Raw genomic sequence first — 22,634 nt, 5'->3', positions numbered from 1 at the left:
CACAACAGACAACTGCAACTTTAAAACTCAGCATTTTTGCACTGCACTTTTATCTCCCCATGTCCCGTCAGTGCCATACAAACCTCAAGAAATCAACCGTTTTAAGGTGGCACGCTTACTTTAGCAGTAAATTGCCCATACTTTTTGCTTGCATAGCCTCTGGCTGAAAGCCCTACTTAAAAAAACGCTCTAACGAAGTCAAAAATAAAATACTACTTACCAGCACCACTTTCTTCAAGCAGCGCCTGACATCCAGTCGGAAATCTGCTGAATCTTAAAACAAATGTTCTTCAGCCGGACCTTGTTGTCCACTTTTGTTGGGAATTACTGGCACAAAGCACTTCCTTTAAATGAAGCGTGCCTTCTCAGATATAGTTTGCTGAAGTGGCTGCCTTGCATTTGCATCCGTTTCTTCCAGCAGCTTGTTTTTTTGGCTCAGCTTTGCCAGAGGCATTTTTTGATTATTGTGTAATGTGTTTGAGCGGCTGCCTTGAGTCACGTGAGACAGGGAAGAAAACCCTCCACACATGTGGCTAAATACTTGGAGAAATCCCTTATCCCCCTGTGTTTTAGGCAAAGAGTTCTAAGGATCAGGAGCTACTACTAGTCTTCAACATGCCACCTAGTGATGCTAAACAATGTTTCTCAAACTTAGCAACTAAGATATGTGGACTTCAACTCCCAGAATTCCTTGGACAGTCCACATGTCTTAAAGTCTCTAAGGTGGAGGACCATTACTCATTGCTGGTCAGCAGGTAGCCTTTAATCTAGCTCACAAGTATTTCTAACTCTGTTCCTTACAATTTTTGCCAAATTTCAACAGGTGCAGGCATCATGTATTTATTTTAAGATCAGTGATATACTGTAGTGAAACAAAAAAGTGTGCATATGCTCAGGGAAACAAATATTGTACATATACTAAGGAAATCTTCCCAGTATGTTTCTGTGGCAAGATTTGAAACCTAATGCATAAATCTTGGAGTTTTCTTTAAACAAAGTTTTCATTTATAAAATACATTTAGCAAAAGACTTTAGCCATCTTGAATGCTTCGTTTAAAGAAATGCAAGGAATACTGCTACCTTCATAAATACATGTCAGTTGTGAAGTGTCCAAATTTTGATCATGTGACCACAGGATGCTGCAACCGTTGTGAAAAAGTCATATCATTTTTTAAAGTACCATTGTAACTTCAACAGTCACTAAATGAATGGTTGTGATTTGAAGACTTCCTATAATCCCAGTTCTTGCTACCTTTTCCAAGTGTGATATTAAATGCCACAATAAAACTGACAAAAGCATACGTTGGTGATCTGTTTGCTTGTTGATCCTTGATGTAAATCAGTCATTACTCATCACCAGGACGCTTTGACTGTGCCTTATTGTACTTCTTTTTAGTTGCTGTTTCCCAGCTTTAGCCGGCTTTGTTCCAGCATTGGCAAACTGCAATATTACAGCTATATTCTTTGCTGGAACATGGTATGCTCTTGCTTCTTATGAAATCTGGGAGAGTTTGTCCCAAGAGAGATCTTATAAACTGTTCTAACAGCAAAACAAAATGCTTAGCTTAGTCTATATTAGGCTTTTATGAGGCAAGCCAGGTTTTAACTGCTCTGTTTGTATAACTAAAAGCTGTTAAAATGAAATGTTCACAGATGCAAAGCAGAACAGCATTACGATTTAGTTTAGGCTAAAGCAGGGCTCATATTTAAAATTAGCACTACCTCTTTTACAATTAACATAATATGTCAGAACATAGTCCAATATTTATATGGTAAATAAAGAAACCCCAGTGTGATTTGTATTAGGAAAATTACAGATGGTGATATTCTGTTTTGGATATCAGCCTCCTACCACTCGATAAAGAGAAGGAAAAGTAGATGTAGACTCTGGGTAGGTTCTCCTGCTGTTAGCAATTATAATGCTTTCAGTATAAAATAAAGATATAAAAAAGATTATGTGGAAACACATGGGATGAGAGCTGAACTAGGAAAAAAACCAAATATGACAGGAAATGAAAAACCTTTCTTGGGTTGCATTGGATATGCAAAAATTGGACAGATCTAGAAAACAATAGCTTTTCTAGAATCCAACTCAGTTTAAAGTGAAAACCCACTTTACCGTAAAGGTTACCATGCAAAATTATTATTCTTCCCATTTTTTCTCTTGTATAAAACCTGGTTCAGTATTGCAAGTCTTAGTGGCAACTAAAACACTTAAAAAGTATTTTGCTGAGGTTTTCAATGTGTCAGTTCAGAATAGATGACAAAAACAAAGCACTTGAAATGTGTGAAATGCAAACATTTTCCTTTTGCAGATAAAATCCTCAAACAAGATAGTATGGATCTTGCAGATTTTAGTAAGATCTTGCACAATACTAGAAAGCAATACTTGGACCTAAACAGATTATTAATTTATTAAAACTGAGGCAATAAAAAGCTTATGTAAATATATATATATATACACATTTTTGGAATAATACATTTCAAAATGGGATATCTTTTTGTCCATGCTACAATTACAAATGTCAAAATATTCTCTACTATTTTTTGCATCTTCTTTTTGAGGGTCCAATTGCATTTTTATCTGTATATAAAAGATATCCCATCACTTGTCAGCAATGCTTTTCTATTATAACCAGAGGGATAACTTTGGCCAAAGGACAGCCATATAAAAAACAGCAATAAGCACCATTAGGAATTTCCCACTATGCAGGGAAAAATTATTAATCTAATGTATACTGCCAAGTTGTTTCTATTCATTTAGAATGACTTCAAAATGACTTTTTTCTTTTACAATTAAATACTAAAGCCAGGAAGTTTAGCAATTACACATCAACTAATATAAATATCCATTTTACTTCTCATTGAGCATTACATATTAATGTTGGACGGTACTCTGCATTTCATTAACTTCTGGCTTGCCATGTCGACGTGGCAAAACCTCCCTCCAATTTGAGCTCCTCAGTTTGACTAGGCATAGTCAATCTAGGCGTATGTTACAATTAATGAACTAGCCTTTGGTACCACAAGATTCAATGTTGTTAAAACATTAGTTAGAATTAGAGCATTTCCAAATTGATAAGAATTTGAATTCCTCATTCTTGAATTCCAAAAAAATAATTACTAAATTGAAAATTATTCAAAATCACAATGCTTTTAAAAGAATGCAGAAGAGATTCCTTCAACGTTATGCCATTCTGATGTTGCGACACAACCACTCCCAAAATCCCAGGCCAATATGATTCACAATCTATAGGAAAACAGAATCTTTAACTGTGACAGAATAATGTACCCTATTAGAAGTGAAATATTAGAGCCACTTTTAATAACTGGAATGCTAAAATAAATTCTGCTGAGAAACTGAAAACCATTTCAGAAATGTGGAATTCTATTAGATTCAGATAGTTTCCCTCAAAGTCATATTTAATCTATTCAGGGAAGTAAACAATTATGTATTTTTGAAACATACCCTACCAATTGTGTGCTGTTTTGATATTTGCAGTATCTACTGACTCTTCTAATCAATAGTTTTTTTAAAAAAAAATTCAGAAATTCATTCAGCAGTATAATTTCTAAGGATTTGAGCAAAGCTGCTCAACAAAAAACACTGGCTCACTTTTTTTTTTTTTAAATCAGAGTTCTAGGCTGGGTGGGCCATGCGTAAATGTAATGCAAAAGAACAGGACATCAGCTGACAACTTGCTTAGGGAAAGTGACCCACATACAACATTGATCTGTTTAGATGCCTATATACAAGTCCTATGTGCTTGCAATTCTTTTGCCCAAAACTACTGCCCCAGAAAAGAGGCCATGGGGTCATCTGGTCGCTGGCGCTTCATTTGGTAAGCTTCCATTTCCTCCTCTGTTGGTTCTCGGTTTTCATACATGCTATTATATGGTCTCTTTCTCTCATCTAATTGCAGGATTTCTTTCACATGAAGGAGACGGGCTTCTTCTGCATTCAGTGCCTGAAAATACAAATTCACCGCTGTATTACAGTTGTCCCTGGAATTACAACTATCTAGTAAGCAGATGGTAACATTCAATAGGGTACAAAGAGTGAAGCTGTGCTAAAAGATACTCGGGAAAAGTAATGAGAAAGCTGGAAAAAGCTGCAATCCGTAATAGGTCACATAGGTCACGTGAAAGTCAGATTTGATCCAAAGGATTCCAGCGAATGGCCAATATAAAATCTTCAAGAGTTATATATCAGAACAGAATAAAAAATCATCTCATTATGAACACAGAAGTGAAACATTATATATTTGTCTTAAGCTAATAGTGTATAAATGGTATTACGCTGCAAAACTATTCAAATTTCACAGACTACTAATAATTAATGCTAAATATAAAAGCTTCATCATCCACTGACTCTTTCAATAATCAACAGGAACTTGCTCTCACATAGTTGTGAGAATACAGTTTGCTATTCCATAGACTGAGAATGTAATTTCACAGTGGTATCAGAAGACAGAACAGGAATCTCTGATTCTCTTTTAAATCCAAGAAAACCAGAACTTGGTTCATTAGGCCAATGTGTTCTGATTGGAAAAGGCAATCTCTCTCCCTTAAATTCAATATGGGTTTCTGAAAATAAATACGGATGTCTGAAGATCTGTTGCTGGAAAGATAGCTGATGGGAAAGATTGTCATGTTGGAACTTGGTATGCCAGATAGTCAGTGCACCTCAAGAGAATTTGCAGATAATACAGTTGACAGTGGTTTTATGCATACCTTTTTCAATTTTTCTTGTTTCTTTCTGTCTTCTCCCTCACTATCAGAACTTGTACTCTTCTTATGCTTTTTCTTTTTCTTCTTCTTTTCTTTTTGTTTTTGTTGGTGTATCTGTGGCAATGGGAAAGAGGATAAACATAAATGCAGATTGACATGAATGTGGGTATTCTAAGTTATAGGCAATAGGTACTTAAGGGAGTGACACACGACGACCTAGAAATTTCCTCTTAGCGGCAGATGCATGTATCTATATCACTTACCTGGCAGAGTCCTGTCCTACCTGAAAGTTTCAAACAACTGCAAAAGATGCATAATTGCCGTTGTACAATAGTTGTATTAAAACTGCCTAGAAAGTGCTGTAATAGTTGTCATGTTTTCAGGATTTCATATAAGGCAGAAACAAGTAAACAGAAGGCCATCCACACTTTGCAACCTACTTTTCTTTTGCCTTAAGATCATGCCACTGAATAATGGCAGATGATAAATTAAGCAGTAAAATGTGTGGCACCCTCTCAAGTCTTATATATTTCACTTAATCTTCTGCCCTCTAAAACAGGAAAAAAATATTGGAGCTGCCACATCATGTGACATAATTATACCACTGGTATCCCTTCTGGGGCCTTTCTGGCTACTGGAAAAAAAAATTATAAACACACTCTGTATACCAAAATAGCTTCTCTTGTCCTTGACTGGCAATAGGTTTGTTAGAAAGCTATCCATTAGAAAGAGAACAAAAGAGGCCCACCTCCATTAGAGTTTTGGGTTTGGTTAACTGCTCTTCCTCATGCACCTCACTTGGCAATTCTTCACTGGCATTCTGTGTGTAGGAAAAAGAATGAGAAAAATCCAATTTCACAAAGAAAGTTAAGTATTAGGTTTGTTTCAAAAATGTTAATTTATAGTTCCAATAAATAAACTGTATCTTACAGCAATTTCCTTTCCAGCTTCTCCTGTACAATATGAAAACTTGACAAATGAGTAGCAGCATTTATATCCCCATCTTCCTTCTTTCCAGTAAGAACCCCAAATACACTGCAAGGAAAACAAAGGTATTAACTGCTTATAATAATGGCTTGAAATTTCATGTAATACATTTCTTAAAGGTTTTTTGATTCCCAAAGAGATTGTGATAAAATTTAAGAAATACTCTATTCCTGAAGAATGTATTATTTAAATTTCTATACAGGTTTGGTACAACATTCTACAGCAGAAAAATGAGCAGACACAATGAAACATGCACTAATCAGTTGAGTTGCGTGTAATGTGATAATTCCTTTGTATCAAGAACCAAATCCCTATTCTATTATACTGCTTTATTTGAAAGATTTAGCATTTGCTTAATTCTACTAATGAAATTAATGGAATCTAAAAAGTATGGGATAGATTTCACTTGCAATATTTTTCACATTTTATCAATGAATTTTCTCTTTGCATTTAACCTTACCCAGTGCCGTATTTTTTGGAGTGTAAGACACATTTTTTCCCCCCAAAAAGAGGCTGAAATTTTGAATGCATCTTACACTCAGAATGTAGCTTTTTTGAAGCTTTTTTTCAGCCTTAATTTCCTCCCTTTGCCTGCTTTTCTCATTGCTTCTCTCTCCGACAATCAGCTGTGCTTTAGAAGCTGTTTTTTTTATCTCCAACCAGGGGATAAAAAACGTGCGTGCACGCTCAAAATTAATGTGCTGAAGTTGACCAGATTGAGGTCGCTAGCCAGATGAATACCTGGTAGGCAAAAATTTTTTTTCCTATTTTCCTCCCCAAAAATTAAGGTGAGTCTTATACTCTGGTGTGTCTTATACTCAGAAAAATACGGTAAATATTAAATACTTTCCTCATAGAATATTTTGAAATAAATAAGGAAAACAAACTGGTGGCTCAGTGAAAAGATCAATGCTCTGTCAAAAGAAACAAGTTGCATCTAGAGTATCTTCAGTTTCAATTCTGCTAAAATCTCCTCGACAAATGTTTCACAATACTCTCTTATGAACCTATTCATGACTAACATCAAACACTTTGTGATGACTAACACCACAGTGTTAGGAATGACTAACAAAAATTAGAGTCTTAATGTTTAGATTATAAACTGACTGAACATTACAAACTGATTTTTCATGTTTTAAATCTGATTCTGAGTAAAGTTAGTAACCAGCCCCAATTCAATCTGTTGGCTTCATCTTAATTCTGCCATGAAAACTCCCTAATGGATCACATGCCAGTTAACTAACTTTAACAGAACAAGACTATTAAGACAAGAATGTGGAGGAAAAGGAAAAATACTGTACAGTATATATTTTCCTAAATAAAGCAATTCTAAAAAGTAATTTTAAAAAAATCACAGAAGCCAAAAATTATATTGTCTTCCAGATTTTTGCTGAATTTTTACAATGGTAAATCTCAGAATAATTCTAAGCATAGAATCCTTACTAACTGTTCATTACTTGAAAAGACTTATTTCTAATAGAAACAGAGGTTTTTTTTTTATTTTAGGTCAGACCAGGCAATTTTTAAATCAATGACAGCAATTCACTGAGAATGGCCTATTGAGGAGAGCACACAACAGGACAGGGATTAAGTTATCAGCATAGCAAGTCCTTGACGTATGAGCATTCTTTCAGTGACTGATGTTATGATGGTGTTGAAAGAATGGTTATAATCGATCCTCAGAGTTCCAGCCATCCCAGCACCCTACAGTCATGTGATTGTGATCTGAGTGCTTGGCAACTGGTTCACATTTACAATCAGTTGCAGCAGCCATGATCACGATTCCCATTTGTGACCTTCCCTGCTGGTTTCCCCATAGTCAATGGGGAAGCTGGCAGAGAAGGTTGGAAGTCATTAGGATAAGTCTCCCCAACCTGTACAGCCTCTCACGGCTCCTCTGTGCTTATGCTAGCCCCATGCACCGTGTGCCCTCCTCCTGCAACCCCTTCTCAACCTGCACTCTTGCACCCACTCCCAGACTCACACAACTCTTACGCACCCGTCCATGCTTCTTTGTGTACCCCCTAGAGTCCCCTTTGCTCCCATCCAGTAGCAGCCACTTACTTCCCTGCAACCTGGAACTTGCTGTGGTTTCCCCAACGATTTTGTTTGTGGGAAACCAGTAAGAAGTTACCTTTCCTCATGACTGTGGGATTTGGTTAATAGTGGCAATTGGGATTGCAGGGATTGCCATCGCTAAGCAATGCAAAGGCTAGTTACACTTACTCTATGCAGAAAGTATTTGAAATTAGTTCAAGAACCACAAATTGCCAAGTCCTGTTTGAGGTGCTTACTGTGTGGTTGTTGATCATTACATCCTCCTCATATTTAGAGCGAGCGACAGCCTTCTCTTGACCTTTAATAACTGTTCCATGTCTAGAATACTCCACATAGTCTTCTGTCTGAGCAAGTAACAATTCAGATGGTGGGGCATCCAGATGTTCTTGACCTCCATACTACAAGAAAAAAAAAGAATTTTGAAAAATTCATTTGCAAGGACTCCCGTTCCCTGAAGATATCTGTCCATTCACCAGATTGGATAGGGTGGAGAGGCTCCAGATCCCTTCCCTTAAATGTTGTTATCTAGCAAGTCCTAGGAAATGTGCCTCTTCCTTTTTTTTTTTTTTTTTTTTTTTTTTAGTTGTTTTAGATCTTTATTTAATTGTGTTCACATTTTCATTTTATGTTACAGTACTTTTGCTTGCTTGGCAAAAATGATTACTAAAATAATTTCTTAAATGAAAATGTTTACATCTTTAGGAACTTGCCTTCCCATCCTCCCATCTTATAAACAGTACCTTTCTATTCAAACTCAGACAATAAAAAATTAGCTCATAATTAAAATGTCTATTTATAGGAATTATAGCAAGGATACAGAGGAGGATTTTTGTATTCAGCTAGCAAACGTTTCTAGAACTGAGAACAGTCTCAATCTTGAGAACACAAAAGAGGGGGACAATATAGGAAATGAATTAAAGAATTAATAATAATAACAATAATGCTTCCCCAAAGGAAAAATGTACACTTTAAGGCGCTTTAAATTCCAATGTTATTGAGAGTTAAACAAGTCAAATTAGTGGATTCTAAAAGTTTGTTTATAGTTTTCATGTAGATATGTATCCTGAAGACCTTAAGTCTGAATAAATTAAACATGAGGCAGGATTTACTATCCATTCCATCCAACATGTAAGGCAGTCCAGGATAAATATCCTTTCATTTTGTTATTGGCAGTGCCTAAAATTATAATTAAATTCTATTTAATTATACACAGCGACCAAAATGGATTCCTCCCTGGGAGGCAAATCAGGAATAATACAAGGATGATAATAGACATATTGGAATACTATGAGGAACACCCGAACAAAGAAATGGCATTGGTCTTTGTCGACGCCCAAAAGGCATTTGACAATCTTAATTGGCAATTTATGAAACAACAAATTATCCAAATGGAATTCGGATCAAATTTTGTCAATACGATATCCACAATCTATCAAAAACAAAAGGCTAATATATTACTGAATGGAGAACTAACTAAGGCTTTTCAAATTAGAAAAGGGGTCCGACAAGGGTGCCCTCTATCCCCACTTCTATTTATCTTAGCACTAGAAGTATTCTTGAGAAAGATTAGGAACAATAATGAAATAAAGGGTCTGACAATTAGAAAAGAGATATATAAGACACAGGCATTTGCAGATGATGTGGTATTAATCATGGAAGAACCATTAGAATCAGGCACTAAAATTCTGGAAGAATTGGGCAATTACGGGGAGGTAGCAGGCCTTAAATTAAATAAATCCAAAACTAAATTATTAACAAAAAATATGACGGAGGCAAGGAAAAAAGTACTGGAAGAATCAATGGAGATCCAAATCGCCAAGAAGGTAAAATACCTGGGGGTCTGGATTTCATCAAGGTGCTCGGCCCTTAGAGAGGATAATTATTTACCATTGATTAGAAATATTAAACAGGATCTGGAAAAGTGGGGAAGACTACAGATATCATTATTAGGCAGAATCGCGGCAATAAAAATGAGCATATTACCCAAGTTATTGTATCTATTCCGAACGGTCCCTGTTAAATTAGATAAAAAATTCTTTCTGGAGCTCAATAGCATCATCAGGAAATTTATTTGGGAGGGAAAGAAACCAAGGATAGCAATTAGGAATTTACAGGACAAGAAGGAAAGAGGGGGTTTCGGATTACCTAAATGGGAGTTATATCAAAAAGCTGCAAACCTAGTATGGCTGAAAGAATGGGCAACCCTAAGAAATAAAAGACTGTTAACTCTAGAAGGGTATGATCTCCAGAAGGGTTGGCATGCATATCTCTGGGATACTGGGAAGAAGATAAAAACTTACTTCCATAGACATAAAATAAGGGAGATCTTGATACAAATATGGGGAGAGATGAGACAGAAGCACTATAGGAAAATTCCGAGATGGCTTTCCACCATGGAGGCTATAATATATCCAAATGTATTAGAAATGGGTAAAACGTTCAGATACAATGAATTATTAGATGGGGGAGGGAACCTTAAAACAAGGGAAGAATTGATGGAACAAGGTATTTCTATAGACTGGTGGCCATATAACCAAATTAAATCCAGATATAAAAAAGATAAGGAGGAATTCGGCATTGAAATGAGCATAAATGGATTTGATAAGATATGGATGGGTACGGACGACAAAATTTTAGCTAAATTATATAATTATTTATTGGAGTATGATATGGCAGAGGAAGTAGTTAAAGAACCGATGTTAGCATGGGCCAAAAATATAGGACAGAATATAAATTTGAATGAATGGGATTCAATATGGAATAATAACCTTAAAATGACAAAGGCGACGGCTTATAAGGAAAACCAATACAAGCTGTTTTATAGATGGCATATGGCCCCAGCCAGGATAGCGAAGATCTACCCCAATTCGAGCCCTAAATGTTGGAAATGTGACCATCAGCAGGGTACTTTTTATCATTGCTGGTGGACATGTAATCAGGCACAAAAATTCTGGAGGATGATATGGGTGTGGATTAGAGAAATAATAAAAGAAAATTTTGATTTTGACCCAAAAGCTTTTCTCCTGGGAATTTTGAAAACTGAATATGCAAAAAAGAAAAAGTATTTAATTATACATATTCTGACAGCCGCTAGAATTTCCTTTGCCCAGTATTGGAAAGAAAAACAAATACCACCTCAAGAACATGTTATTGGAAAAATATTGGAGTGCGCCGAAATGAACAAATTGACTTCAGAAATTAATGACAGAGAAGATTCAGAATTTTATAGCGTGTGGGACATGTGGTACGAATGGATGGGGGAAAGAAATAAAGAAGGTAATAGAGATTAAATTTTAACTAATTAACAAAATCTATATGAATAGTATTAGATTTAGTCTGAGGGAGCTGAGCACTATTATTTTTAAGTGTTTGAAATTAAATCTAGCTCCAAGAAACAATATCAACAAAAGACAAGCAATAATGTATGCAGATGTATATATGTATATAACTGCACCAATGAACCGAAAATGTACCGATTGTATTACTATATGTTATAATAAAATCTAATAAAAAAAAAAAAAAAAAAAAAAAAAAAAAAAAGGAAATGTGCCTCTTCCATAGTAGGCCCTGCCTTGTGGAACAGCCTACCGCTAGGACCTGGTAGGCCCTCACCCTTTCAGCCTTCTGGACAATGGTAAAGTGCTGACTCTTCCCCCCAAAGGTTCGAACAGGATGAGGTTGTGGCCTGAGGATGACTTTTTTGGATGCAGCATGAAAGATAGTTCAGCTGCCAGGTTTTGGTTTTATTGTTTTGATCACTTTTGTCTTTATTGTTATTGTAAGCCATCCAGAGTTGTGGTATGAGTGACCATATATATTTTTCAAATAAAAAATTTTTTTTGTAGCATTTTATACACAGTGTTTGCATTTATGCCATGAGATTCCCATAATGGAGAGAGTACTGACAAAGTTATGATAAGTCACTTAATGACTGTTCAGAGTTACAATGGACTCCCCCCAAACATCCTTACAACCTGTTTCTGAAGTTCAGACCCCCCCCTTCGGTCAACATGTTTAAAAAAACTGTCTCAAAATCATTTGAATTTAAGGTACCATACAAAAAATATCAAAAGCCAAGAGTTGCATAAGTTTACTCTGACTTTGAAGTTAGCTATGTTTATAATTGTAAAGATTTTAGCTTTTTCTGGTGATATGTGAGATTATTTCCATTTTTAATTGATTTATTCTTTAGTAATACTGATCTGGTAAAGTTTCTGATAATTTGACATCTAATTACTTTACTTTATAAAGTTTTAATTAATTTAGAAATGCGAAATGATGCCATAGTGCTGCAAACATTTTTTTTTTTCGAGTAAAATGGTAAAAAACTTTTAAAAGGGCATTCTGAAAGAGACTGAATGCCTGTTAATTTACCTTCTCTAAGATGCTTTCTTTCTGCTCATGTTTAAAGTCTTCTTTTTTCACTTTGAAAGATTTGTACAAGAGTTCAAGTTTTGTAGGATCTGCTTGAAGATGAACTTCAGAGCCTTTTTCATAGGCCTCCCAGGCGAATACTTTGAAAATTAAAGAAAGGAAAATATTTTCAGGTTTTTTGAAATACATGAACGTTGAACTATTAACTAGCTTTTATTTAATAGGCACTTAGAAAATATTGTGAAAAAATTCTCTGTGAAGGAAACCCTGGAAAAGAGGATTCTTACTCTTTCCCATCCTCTGGGATACTTCAAGAGACAAAGGGAGGAGAATCAGTGTGGAGGATAAACACTTATACCTGCCAGGTCCATTTTTAGACCAAGGACCTGAGAGAGGTAATGGGGACTGGAGGACATTTTACTTGGTATCATCCCATCCCTCCCTCCCTCCCTCCCTTGATATCATAAGTTAATCTATTTCCAGCTCCAATCTGCTAAGAATTCATAAAGGTAAAGATAAAAGGTAAAGTTATTCCCTGTCTAGTCATGCCTGATTCTAAGGGGCAGTGCTCATGTCCATTTCTTAGCTGAGGGAGCCAGAGTTGTCTGAAGACACTTTTGGTGGTCATGTGATCAGCATGGCTACACACCAAAGACTCACAGAACACTGTTCTCTTCCCACTAAAGTGGTACCTATTTATCTACTTGCATTTGCATGCTTTCAAACTGCTAGGTGGGCAGAAACTGGGGCAAGTAATGGGAGCTCACCCCGTCGCACCGCACTTGGGTCTCGAACTCAGTCTGTTAGCTTTCTATCTGACAAGCTCAGTGTCTTTAATCACTGAGCCAGCACGCCCCCTAAGAATTCATAAAAGTGCGTATTTTTTTTCTGTAGTCAGTGGCCCTTTGACACTACAAGGAAGCATGCACGTACAGTCCTTCAAGTGTCTGGAAGGGTATATACATACCTTTCAAAGGTATATGCATACCTTTCAAAAAAGCACTGGTTTTAATATACTTTGGGAGAGGCACTGCTAGAGGACTTTGCCTCTAGTAAGTGCCCCTCCACCTTTATTTGGGAAATATAGTACCAAATATGATATAAACTGGGCATCTATGAGGGAGATGGGCAGTTAAGAAGTATGATATATAAATATTCTTCCTTAAAGAATAATCTTATCTAAACAAATGTAACTTAAAAACAAGTGAGCAGCATTAAAAGATACATCTCAGATTTAGTACTTACACTGAGTTTGGGCCATGGAAATGGTGGCCCCCGTGTAACGAACAAAGTTATCTCCTGCATAACTGACTCTGTAAGCAAAAATAGTTTATTCTGTAAGTGTTTAGCTCGTGGTTCTATTTTAACTTTCTTGAAACTGAAGATCAATCAGGAGAGACCTTCCCATATATCAGTTCTACGGCAGTATTTAAGACCATGTATTTGCTGAAGCAATTTGAAACTAACTTACTCGTCTGGATTCTTTCCTGCATTGGCATAAGGATTCTCCCTCATTGCTCTGGTTTTAGGATCATAGTAGGCAGAATTGGGGTCTAGATTCCGCAGGTACTAAAGAGCAAGAACATAAAAATATCAACTTGAAATTCTGATACAATAACATTATCAATTTAATGTAGCTATTCCGAGATTATCATGTAAAGCTACCAATAAAATCAGATAATCAATAATATGAATTAGGCCAACCCAAAGTTAGGATGCATTACAGCTATCACCCATCACTATTTCCATAACCAGTTCTCCTTTATCCCTATAAGGAAGGAATGCCATTCTGCAGAAAGAGAGGATAGCTGAAATTCTGTATCTTGGATTATTTTGATCATTTTACACAGTACTGAATGATTTACCCTGTATTTACATTATTATGTTGCATACGCTGAATTCACACAGTATCCTAAGCCATAGAGAGGCATACTTAGTTACTACCTGATGATACTACTGATGTGACAGGAAGATAAGCAGAAGAAAGTTGTGCCTTTGAGAATAATATGGAGAATATTAGTGTCACAATGACAGTTCTTGATGTTGTCCAGCTTACTTTAGCAATGTCCTCTCGAATTCGCAAGTTTCGGACTGTAATGCGTCTTTTGGAGTCAAAATTCTGTCCAGGCATATCAATGTCATCTGCATATTTGTCTTCGTCTTCATCTTCACTGTTATGATCTCTTTCCTAAAAAGAGAGAGTGTGGCATTAACTAACTGGTGTGATTAAATTTGCATCAGTAACAAAATACATATACCGAATTTTAGGAGATTTTTTTTTAAAAAAATACTAATACTAATATGATTCTATTAGTGAAGGACTGAATTAGTTGGCTAAGTAGTTTGCAATTATATAAAGCCTGAGGTTGCTAGGTATTTAAATTCTGCTTTGGGCCAAAGTTTCATTATATCACTTGCCTGAAAAACTGCACTGTAATGAGAGATGAATCTATATATTTCCGTATAAGAAAGCAAAATGATAAAGGCTACTTAAAAATCAAGGAATGCCACACAGAATATCAAATTCTTTATGTGAAAGACATATTTATATATAAAAAAACCTTTGCATTTTGTTATGTATTTTTTTAACAAACAACACTCACCGTTTGTGAATTTAGTTCCTCTTCTCCCCATCGATGACGTGGGGAGTTCTGGAGAAAATAAACAAAAACAATCTCTCAAAATCAGCACAATCACAGTAACTATACAGTGAAGTTATCAGAAGAAATGATAAATTGTTTGAGAAAAGGCATTCTGAAAAGAAAGGCCTCCACTTGTCTCAAGCTAGACCCCAGGCTGATTATTAGCTTGAAGCCATTTTATTTATCTAACACTTTCCTCAAAATAGCTTTTGACAGATCGTTCTTTCATGCTTTCTTAGTCACAAAACAAATCTCTAAAATATTTCTTAAATTTCATACCCACTCTTAAAATCAAGAACTGAGACCTTAATATTTTTATAATATAGAATAAGTGTTAAACTAATTTCAATGCAACAATTTAAATTAAATTGGCTTCCAATTTAGATTTTAAAAGTAGTTGTTAAAAGGAGATAAGAAATCAAAATGGATCATAGCGCTTATGATGGCATCCTTGTGTTGGTTATGTAAAGACACAGTATGAAATAGGACTTCATCATTACTAAAAAGAACACATGCTCATATATAGAGAGAAATGAGTCCATTCTGTGTGCAATGTTAATCTCTGAAATTTCCAGTTCAAAAGATCAGGTAGCCAGTGATGCAAAAAAAAAAAAAAACTCTTGCCAAACTTGGGGAGTTGCTGCAAACCAGAATAAGAAATGTTTAGCTATCTGAATAAATAATTAGGTTTCCAGGCAAAGGAAAATAAATTCCAAACAATGAAAATATCTTTTCATCCTGAAAAGCTTTGATTCCTCACATTCAGAAGAATTATATAAAGTTTGCACTGCCATCTAGTGAAGCAATTAAGAATTTACAGCAAAGTGAAAGCAGCCCATGCATTCCTTTAACTCAGGTACCGGATAAAGCTTTACCTTACAGATTTTAGCCATATTCAGTGCTTTTGTGTCAACATACTAGCTAGAAAAATATGTTTAAAAAACAGGATAACACTGCCTTATTCTTCTGATTTAGATGTCCTTTTCCCCGACTTACCACTTGCTCCGTCAGTTTTCCTGAAGCCAGTTCTTCCTGCAGTTTCTGAGCTTTGAGTGTGCGTTTAGCCTGTACATTAAAGGAAAAACAGGGTTAGTATATCTCTTAAAAGATTTCCTAACCATTCCATACTTATCATGAAATAATAAATGTTCTTTTTGGTTTTGATGAGCAAGGCATAATTTAGAGTCAACAATACAGAAGTGTAAGCAATTTAGACAGAAAATGGACTTATGTCTAACTCAGTTTCCCCCCCCCCATCTTTACTCGTTTGCTAAACTCTGTCTGAAATCTGTTCCTCCTTTCTTTAATGACTTTCTCAATACTTAAGAATATTTAGCCTCTTTGGTGTCTTAATTCAGAGGCAGCCAACGAGAAAATAGCAATGGAATAAAAAGTAAAGGCAGCCAAAGATTCACCATGGTTCCCTTCAAACTATGAATGGTGTGTAGGGAGATGCACCTTCCTCTTGTCCCCTTTTTTAGTAATGTAATTACTTTGTGGTTAATTGTTGACTAAGTTTGGAGATTATTAGAGAAAGGTGCTGCTTGATGAAAGAGTACTTAGTTTACATGCAAACATGAACAGGTACAGTATATCCCCAGGGTCTCCAAGCATGGAAGAGGAAAAATCTGAACACTTGGAAAATGAAAGTAAATGAATCAATAACAGCTTCTGACACTATTTTAGAAACACGTCTATATGTTTATATTAGCACAAGGGTCAATTCTGAATAATATGTTATTTATTTTTTATACCAACATGACACAATTACACAAAGGTACTGTGGATGTTATATCCAAAGAGGGGAAAAAAAAACATTCTACTTACTAGATCAACCTTGGAATATTCTTCTACAATCTTCATATGCTCTTCTGGGTTATAACCATTCCAACGGTCTCTTTTCCCATCATAGTCAAACATCAATTGAGGCTGCATGTGCTCATCTGCTGCAATGTTAGTTCCTGTAAATTTTGCTCCAACTTTTCTAGGTCTCTGCAGGGAACAATATGCAATGAAATCTTTGCTTCTCAGCAAGAAAACTGCCACAATTATTCCTGTTTCTTAGCAGACATTAGGGAATCAGAGCCCCTCCATCTTCACATAGCACTGATGCTTTTTCCTACCTTTTCCTTCCTGCAGACTGTTCCCTAGTGGCATTAGGTTTTTCCAGATGTAATGAGCTACTATATTTATGTGACTGAACTACAGCTCTACTGTTAACACTGAAACCAAGGACCACGAGGGACAAATTAATATAACTCCTTACAAAAAAAGTAACTGCTTTGATTTCTTTTAAATGAAAACACTACTAAAATGTTATAAATAAATAAACAGGAGCTTCAAAGACCTAAAATTTGGAATGATAAACTAAAATCCTATTGGCCCATCCATTGTGGCCTGGATCACCATATCCCATGGTAACCTCACTGCAATAGCTGCATAAGAATATGCCTTATTCTCTGTCATGGGGTGGACTGGAAACTTGAATTTTCTGACATCCAAAGTTTCCCAGTTCTTTGTGATTGAAAAATATGGGAAAGCCAGCTTAACAATTGCAAATAGCCTTGATTTACCTATATTTAACAACATACACGATTCTCTTGCTATTTTACTGAATTGTTACCTTTTGGAAAAGTGGTTCCTGTTTGTCATCTGATCAACCTCTTCCTCATACAGGCAGTCCTTTCTTAAGGACCATTTGTTCAGTGACCATTCAAAATTACAGCAGCATTGAACAAATGGGATTTATGCCCGGCCCATAAAGTTATATCTGTGATAAGTACCTCCGTGGTTACGTGATCAGAATTTAGGCATTTGGCAGTCCACTTACAACTACAGGGATACTACAACTCCACCCACCTGCCTATCTCCCCAATATCTTTGCCCTTTCTGCTACCCTGCGCAGCGGCATTCCTCGGCAGCAGTTCTTGGGCTGAAGTAGAGGCCTGGAGCCTTTAGCAGCATCAGCTGACTGCTGTCCCCAAGCCTCTACTTCAGGCCTGGTGCTGCTGCTTCTTTTGCAAAGTCCCTGCCACTCCCAGCTGACCTTCACCACCTTTTTCCTTCTGCTGTTGATGAGGCACGCCTCAGGCAGAGGCAGTTCAGATTTCAAAAAGCAAGCTTGAACTGCCTCTGCCTGTATGGAGAACATACAATGAAGAATTAAGAAAAAGTGATGCAGAGGGAGGGGGCAGGCCTTGTTTGCTGAGAATTACAGCAACTGTTTCAAAATGCATGTGCTGAGGATGGAAAAAGGAAAAAAATGCCACTGGAATTCTTCCATGTGGCCCAGCAAGAGGCTTTCTCTGTTTCCTTTCCCCCATCTCCTGAGCTCTGTAGATCTTCATAAGGTAAGCAAGCATTGTGACAGCTGGAGGAGGGCCATGTGGAATTCCACAATTGGGGACCTGGCAGGGCGCGTTGGGGGGGGGGGAATAGATAGGAGGACATGTTGCATCTTTGTGGTTGGCCAGAAGGGCGAATGACCGTGTGAGTTTTGTAGAATTTGTAACTTTGAAATAAGGTGGTAAATATTTGGGGGGAGGGGGGTCTGTTGTCTGTTGTAATGGTCATTAAATGAACTGTACCTTGAGGATTACCTGTACATATATCTATCTATCTATCTATCTATCTATCTATCTATCTATCTATCTATCTATCTATCTATCTATATATCCCCCCCCTCTCTCTAATTAAATGTACTCTAAAAACATATTTTGAAAAAAATCCAAGACAGCAAAACAAGAAGAAACTTATTATGGAGTGTTTCACTTTTGTACTTATGTTCCATGTAACTCTTGAGTTCCATACAACTCTATTAGATATTAATTTTTTAAATCCACACAGACTACAACATTTTACCTGAGACATAGGGTTATATTGCTTTTATGGAATGTTATTTACCTCTAGGCAATCTTTCTTCTTATGGGTCAATGCACCACAGTTCTCACAAGCACCTTTACGATATTTGGTTGCAAAGGCATTCTAAAGACAAAAAGAAATACCAAGTCATTTGTAGCAATAGAGTATTTAGTTTATTTTCTCCTGTATGAGAATATAGAATATGGCAGCCCCATTCTAACTTTACAAAGAAATTATCTAACTATATAAATTACTCTGAAATGCTTATTGCAGGGAATTTTTAGCCAAAAATAGCTAACAAACTATGCCCCTTCACATTTGAATATAAATTCACCATCACTGAATTTGACTTTTTGAAGACCAGTCATAATAAAAAAGTCCAACAAATTCGCTAACGTTTATTAATAGTCTTGCACAACAGTATCACTTTTACATATAGATACCTACCTCTTTAACTCCTCGCTTATACCATTCTCCTAGTGTTGTAAATTCTTCTTGTTTCTCTGGTTGAGGTCTCTGATGTTTCAGTGTAGGCCTTTTTGAAGGATCTATGTACCATGGTACTGAGGAAATATACTGGGGAATATGAGGATTGATGTCTCTGTAATAAGTAGTGTTACAATTAGATGAGAATTTAGGCTCCAGTCATTATGTAGGAATCACTGAACACGGCACTTATTTTCCAATATTTTTTAAAAATTCAGGAACCACTTCTATTATACCATACTTTTAAGATCTTAACTGGAACTTTATTTGTATGATATGGGGGATGGAGCAAGATTTTCACAGATGCTCATGTGGCTCAACAATACACCTTATAATAATAAAATATCTTCACTTACATTATCACAAGCTTTCTGTACATGGATTCTGTCTCTGATTGGCTTTCTTGTTCTTTGTCTCCCAGTGACTGGCAAAGAAACCAAGAGAGCATTCTGGCCAAGACTAAGATCCTCAATGCCAACACCAAAATGCTGTCTTATTATTAGGTTAGGACTAAGACTCCTCCCACTTAAATCAATGGGGTCTTGGTCCTAACCTAATAGAATCAGAAGTGTCTACAATACTCTTGGAGTTCCAAGATTTTTAAAATTCTGAACTAGAGAATGTATTGTAATCTCTTTTGATTCTAGCCACATTAGATTTGACATTCCAAATTTAAGTACTCCCAATTGCCTGCCCTAGTCTAGAAAAGGTTAGGAGAATGCAGCATAGATCAAAGATGGAAATCAATTAACTTCATAATTGGGATCAATATCTACTAATCTTTCAGAAGAAGTCCCACACTTAGTTTTGTTATAATATGCTAAAAAAACTAAAGAGTTATATTGGTTCAGTTGTATTAAACAATACTTACTTTCCTTCTTCATCGACTTCAGCTGGTGCATTTCCCAGTTTTCGTTGTTCTTCCAATTCCTTCTTCTTTCTCCAATCTTCTCTCGTCATCTTCTTCGGTTCTTCCAAGCCATTTGATCCTCCAGGAGGATTAGCAGCTATAGTTTCCATGCTCCCAGATTCTGTTCTTTGGCCTATTAACAAATACATGTTTGTATTTGTTAATAGGTTTTCAAACTATTTTAATTGTTTTTAGTTTTTCAAATTATTTTAATAAATGCTAAAAAAGTCCTTACCATTTTTGATTAATTAATCTAGCCTGAAAAGCAAATTCTCTCCCATGGGTACCAAGATGTGGATGTGTGTAGAAGACCAATTTTTTTCTTTGACAGCAATCCATGGATCAAGAACTGAGCTTTCATGCTATTTTTAGTTGTGAGAACTAGTGCTTCATTCAAATACTTAAGTGTTTTCTTATTATAATTTTATACCAATTTTATGAGTTCAGTCAAGACTTTTAATTTATGATATTTTATTGCCATTTTTATTATTTAAAAATATCTTCCATTTTTCTTTGCCTTCTGGACATATTACAAACTTTTTTTTTACAAACCTATATATAATGGGAATATGGGAATATGAACTTTAATGGTATGGATTTTGCCATCATTTGTACAGGCATTTTCAACTTATCACAAAAATGGAACTTACAACCCGAATTCAAAGTTCTGATGTCTTGTGACAACCCCCATGTCCAGTCACATGACCACATTTGGGACATTAGCAACCAGTTTGTATTTATGCAGCACCCTGCAATGACATGACTGAAACTAGTGTTTATTCCAGATTCTGGCAAAAACCACTCTATAGTGATCAATGGGTTCACTTAATGACCATGACGTTTGTTTTACAACTGCCACAAAACAGGTCATAAAACTGGGTATGGGCATGTTGTGACCTGCTTTATGACCATCACAATTTACGTCCCAATTGTGGGCTTGTTATACCCATTGTGGGTGCTGATTATATCCAATCATACATCTCTACCTATGCTGGGTAGGTTATACTGTTCAGGAGTTTGGTCAGCCCTGGGATGCTCTATGGGCATGGCTGGGTAGAAATTGGCTAAGACAACTCTACCAAGACACAATGTTTGTGGGTCATTGTCCTCTGTTGTTTGGACAAGGTAACCTCCCCCTCCAGACAGAACTGTTGTGCAATTTGGGGATCCTTCACTGCAACTAGTCCAGAATGGGTGCCCTGTGCTTCCCCCAGGTTAAAGTGTGACTGTGACAGTGTGAACTGGACTGGCTCCCAGTTGCTTTATAGGTGCTGCTTATTACCTTTAAAGAAATACATGGCACAGGATGAGTTACTTATGGGACTGCCTCTCTCCGAGGGCATATGCCATCCCATAATCTGACCTGGGTGAGTTCCAGTTCCCTTCCTTTAAAGGCTGTCATCTGTTGGGGCTTTGGAGACACTCCTTCTCTACAGCTGGTCCTGACCATTGGAAGGCTTTTAGCCTTCCAGAAGGCTATGAAGACCATTTGGCTCTTACACCAAACAATGGGCTTGGATGCGGGTTGAGTCAGGAAATTAATGGTGCCGTTACCATGGCATCTGATGGGGAAGGGTTGTTCTGTTATTACTCTGGTTTTTGTTGGTGGTTGTGAATAGTCTAGGATCAGTATGTGAGACAGGTAGCCATATAAATTCTAAAGTACATTTGCACATACTGTGTAAAGTATCATTGAAAGCATTCCCTTTGATACATACCTTCCAGAAAGTTCAATTAGTTAATATGCTGCTTTGCTAAATTGGGGCAGAGACCCTAGTCCAGAGGTCTCCACCTTGGGAACTTTAAGCCTGGCGGACTTCAACTCCCAGAATTGGGAGTTGAAGTCCGCCAACCTTAAAGTTGCCAAGGTTGGAGACCCCTGCCCTAGTCGGCTCCAAGCGTTTTGGACTCTAACTCCCATCAGCCCCAGTCGACCTGCCCAATAACACCAGGACTATGAAACCGATAATCCAAGCTCCCGGTCAGCTTTAGTTGCCTTGAGTTTAGCAGCGGCAGCAGCAGAAGTAGAGGCATAACTGGAATTCACTCCCGTTTTATGAAACTTAAAAAAGGAGACTTCTGAACTTCCCGTGTCTCATTAAACGAAGAGACCCGGAATTTAACTACCTACGAAGTAACTTAACCCGGATTAAGTTCCACGTGTACAATACACACCTGTTGTAGGTTTCACCCGGGAAAAAGCTAATCAGCCCCGATAAGTCTCACCGACCCAAAGGAGAACACCCGCCATTCACCCAAGCCGCAGAGCAGCCTTCCTACGCCACAGGGCCTACGACGCTCTCTCACTTCCGGTGTCTTTCCGCTTCCCACAATGCAGCGCGGTCGCCTTCCTGCTACCCCTTAAAGGAACCGCACTCTTAGTTTAAAAAACGCTCCGCTTTCTCCCAATGACATCCTCATTCCCGGGCTTTGGCTTTCAGTAACCCTTTTTTGCGGACCTAAGCTTAAAGCTCTTCAGAGTCGGTCTTTCAAATGTCGGTGGGAGTTTATTCCCAAATAAATTTTGTTACATTTATAAAGCTCCGAGGATGTGAAACCCAAGACTTGGTGGAAATGCATTTTCT

At 36.9% G+C, this 22,634-nt stretch overlaps 1 protein-coding gene across 2 annotated transcripts; it reads right to left on the bottom strand.

Annotated features, from left to right (window-relative positions):
* Window positions 1–2,337: 2,337 nt before the first annotated feature.
* Window positions 2,338–22,314, bottom strand: SLU7 (SLU7 homolog, splicing factor). Of its 2 annotated transcripts, none has more exons than XM_070937375.1 (16): window positions 22,225–22,314; window positions 20,011–20,182; window positions 19,101–19,254; window positions 18,696–18,776; window positions 16,620–16,784; window positions 15,789–15,857; window positions 14,754–14,801; window positions 14,207–14,338; window positions 13,622–13,719; window positions 13,396–13,463; window positions 12,151–12,290; window positions 8,013–8,174; window positions 5,662–5,766; window positions 5,480–5,551; window positions 4,735–4,845; window positions 2,338–3,968 (listed from the first exon to the last, which is right to left on the bottom strand). In XM_070937375.1, the coding sequence occupies exons 2-16, from the start codon at window positions 20,157–20,159 to the stop codon at window positions 3,789–3,791; spliced, it is 1,734 nt and encodes a 577-aa protein (XP_070793476.1). In that variant the 5' UTR covers window positions 20,160–20,182; window positions 22,225–22,314; the 3' UTR covers window positions 2,338–3,788. The 2 variants fall into 2 exon arrangements, with proteins under 2 accessions (XP_070793476.1, XP_070793477.1); XM_070937376.1 differs by lacking the exon at window positions 22,225–22,314 and adding an exon at window positions 20,700–22,172.
* Between the last annotated feature and the right edge of the window lie 320 nt (window positions 22,315–22,634).

Source organism: Pituophis catenifer, unplaced genomic scaffold (genome assembly GCF_029215685.1).
Source record: "Pituophis catenifer annectens isolate HBS135680 unplaced genomic scaffold, rPitCat1.0.hap2 SCAF_2, whole genome shotgun sequence".
Taxonomy (NCBI): domain Eukaryota; kingdom Metazoa; phylum Chordata; class Lepidosauria; order Squamata; family Colubridae; genus Pituophis; species Pituophis catenifer.
The sequence above is the reverse complement of the archived record's forward strand: the minus strand, read 5'-3'. Positions and strand labels throughout refer to the sequence as shown.

Bases quoted from the DNA above. Each gene is read 5' to 3' on its own strand.
- SLU7 (XM_070937376.1), bottom strand. From the start codon at position 20,769: ATGTCCCAAATGTGGTCATGTGACTGGACATGGGGGTTGTCACAAGAC. The intron at 14,802-15,788 runs GTAAGTCGGGGA...TATTTTCTCCAG, and splicing joins GAAAACTGACGGAGCAAGTG to AACTCCCCACGTCATCGATG. The intron at 3,969-4,734 runs GTATGCATAAAA...TTGTATTTTCAG, and splicing joins AACAAGAAAAATTGAAAAAG to GCACTGAATGCAGAAGAAGC.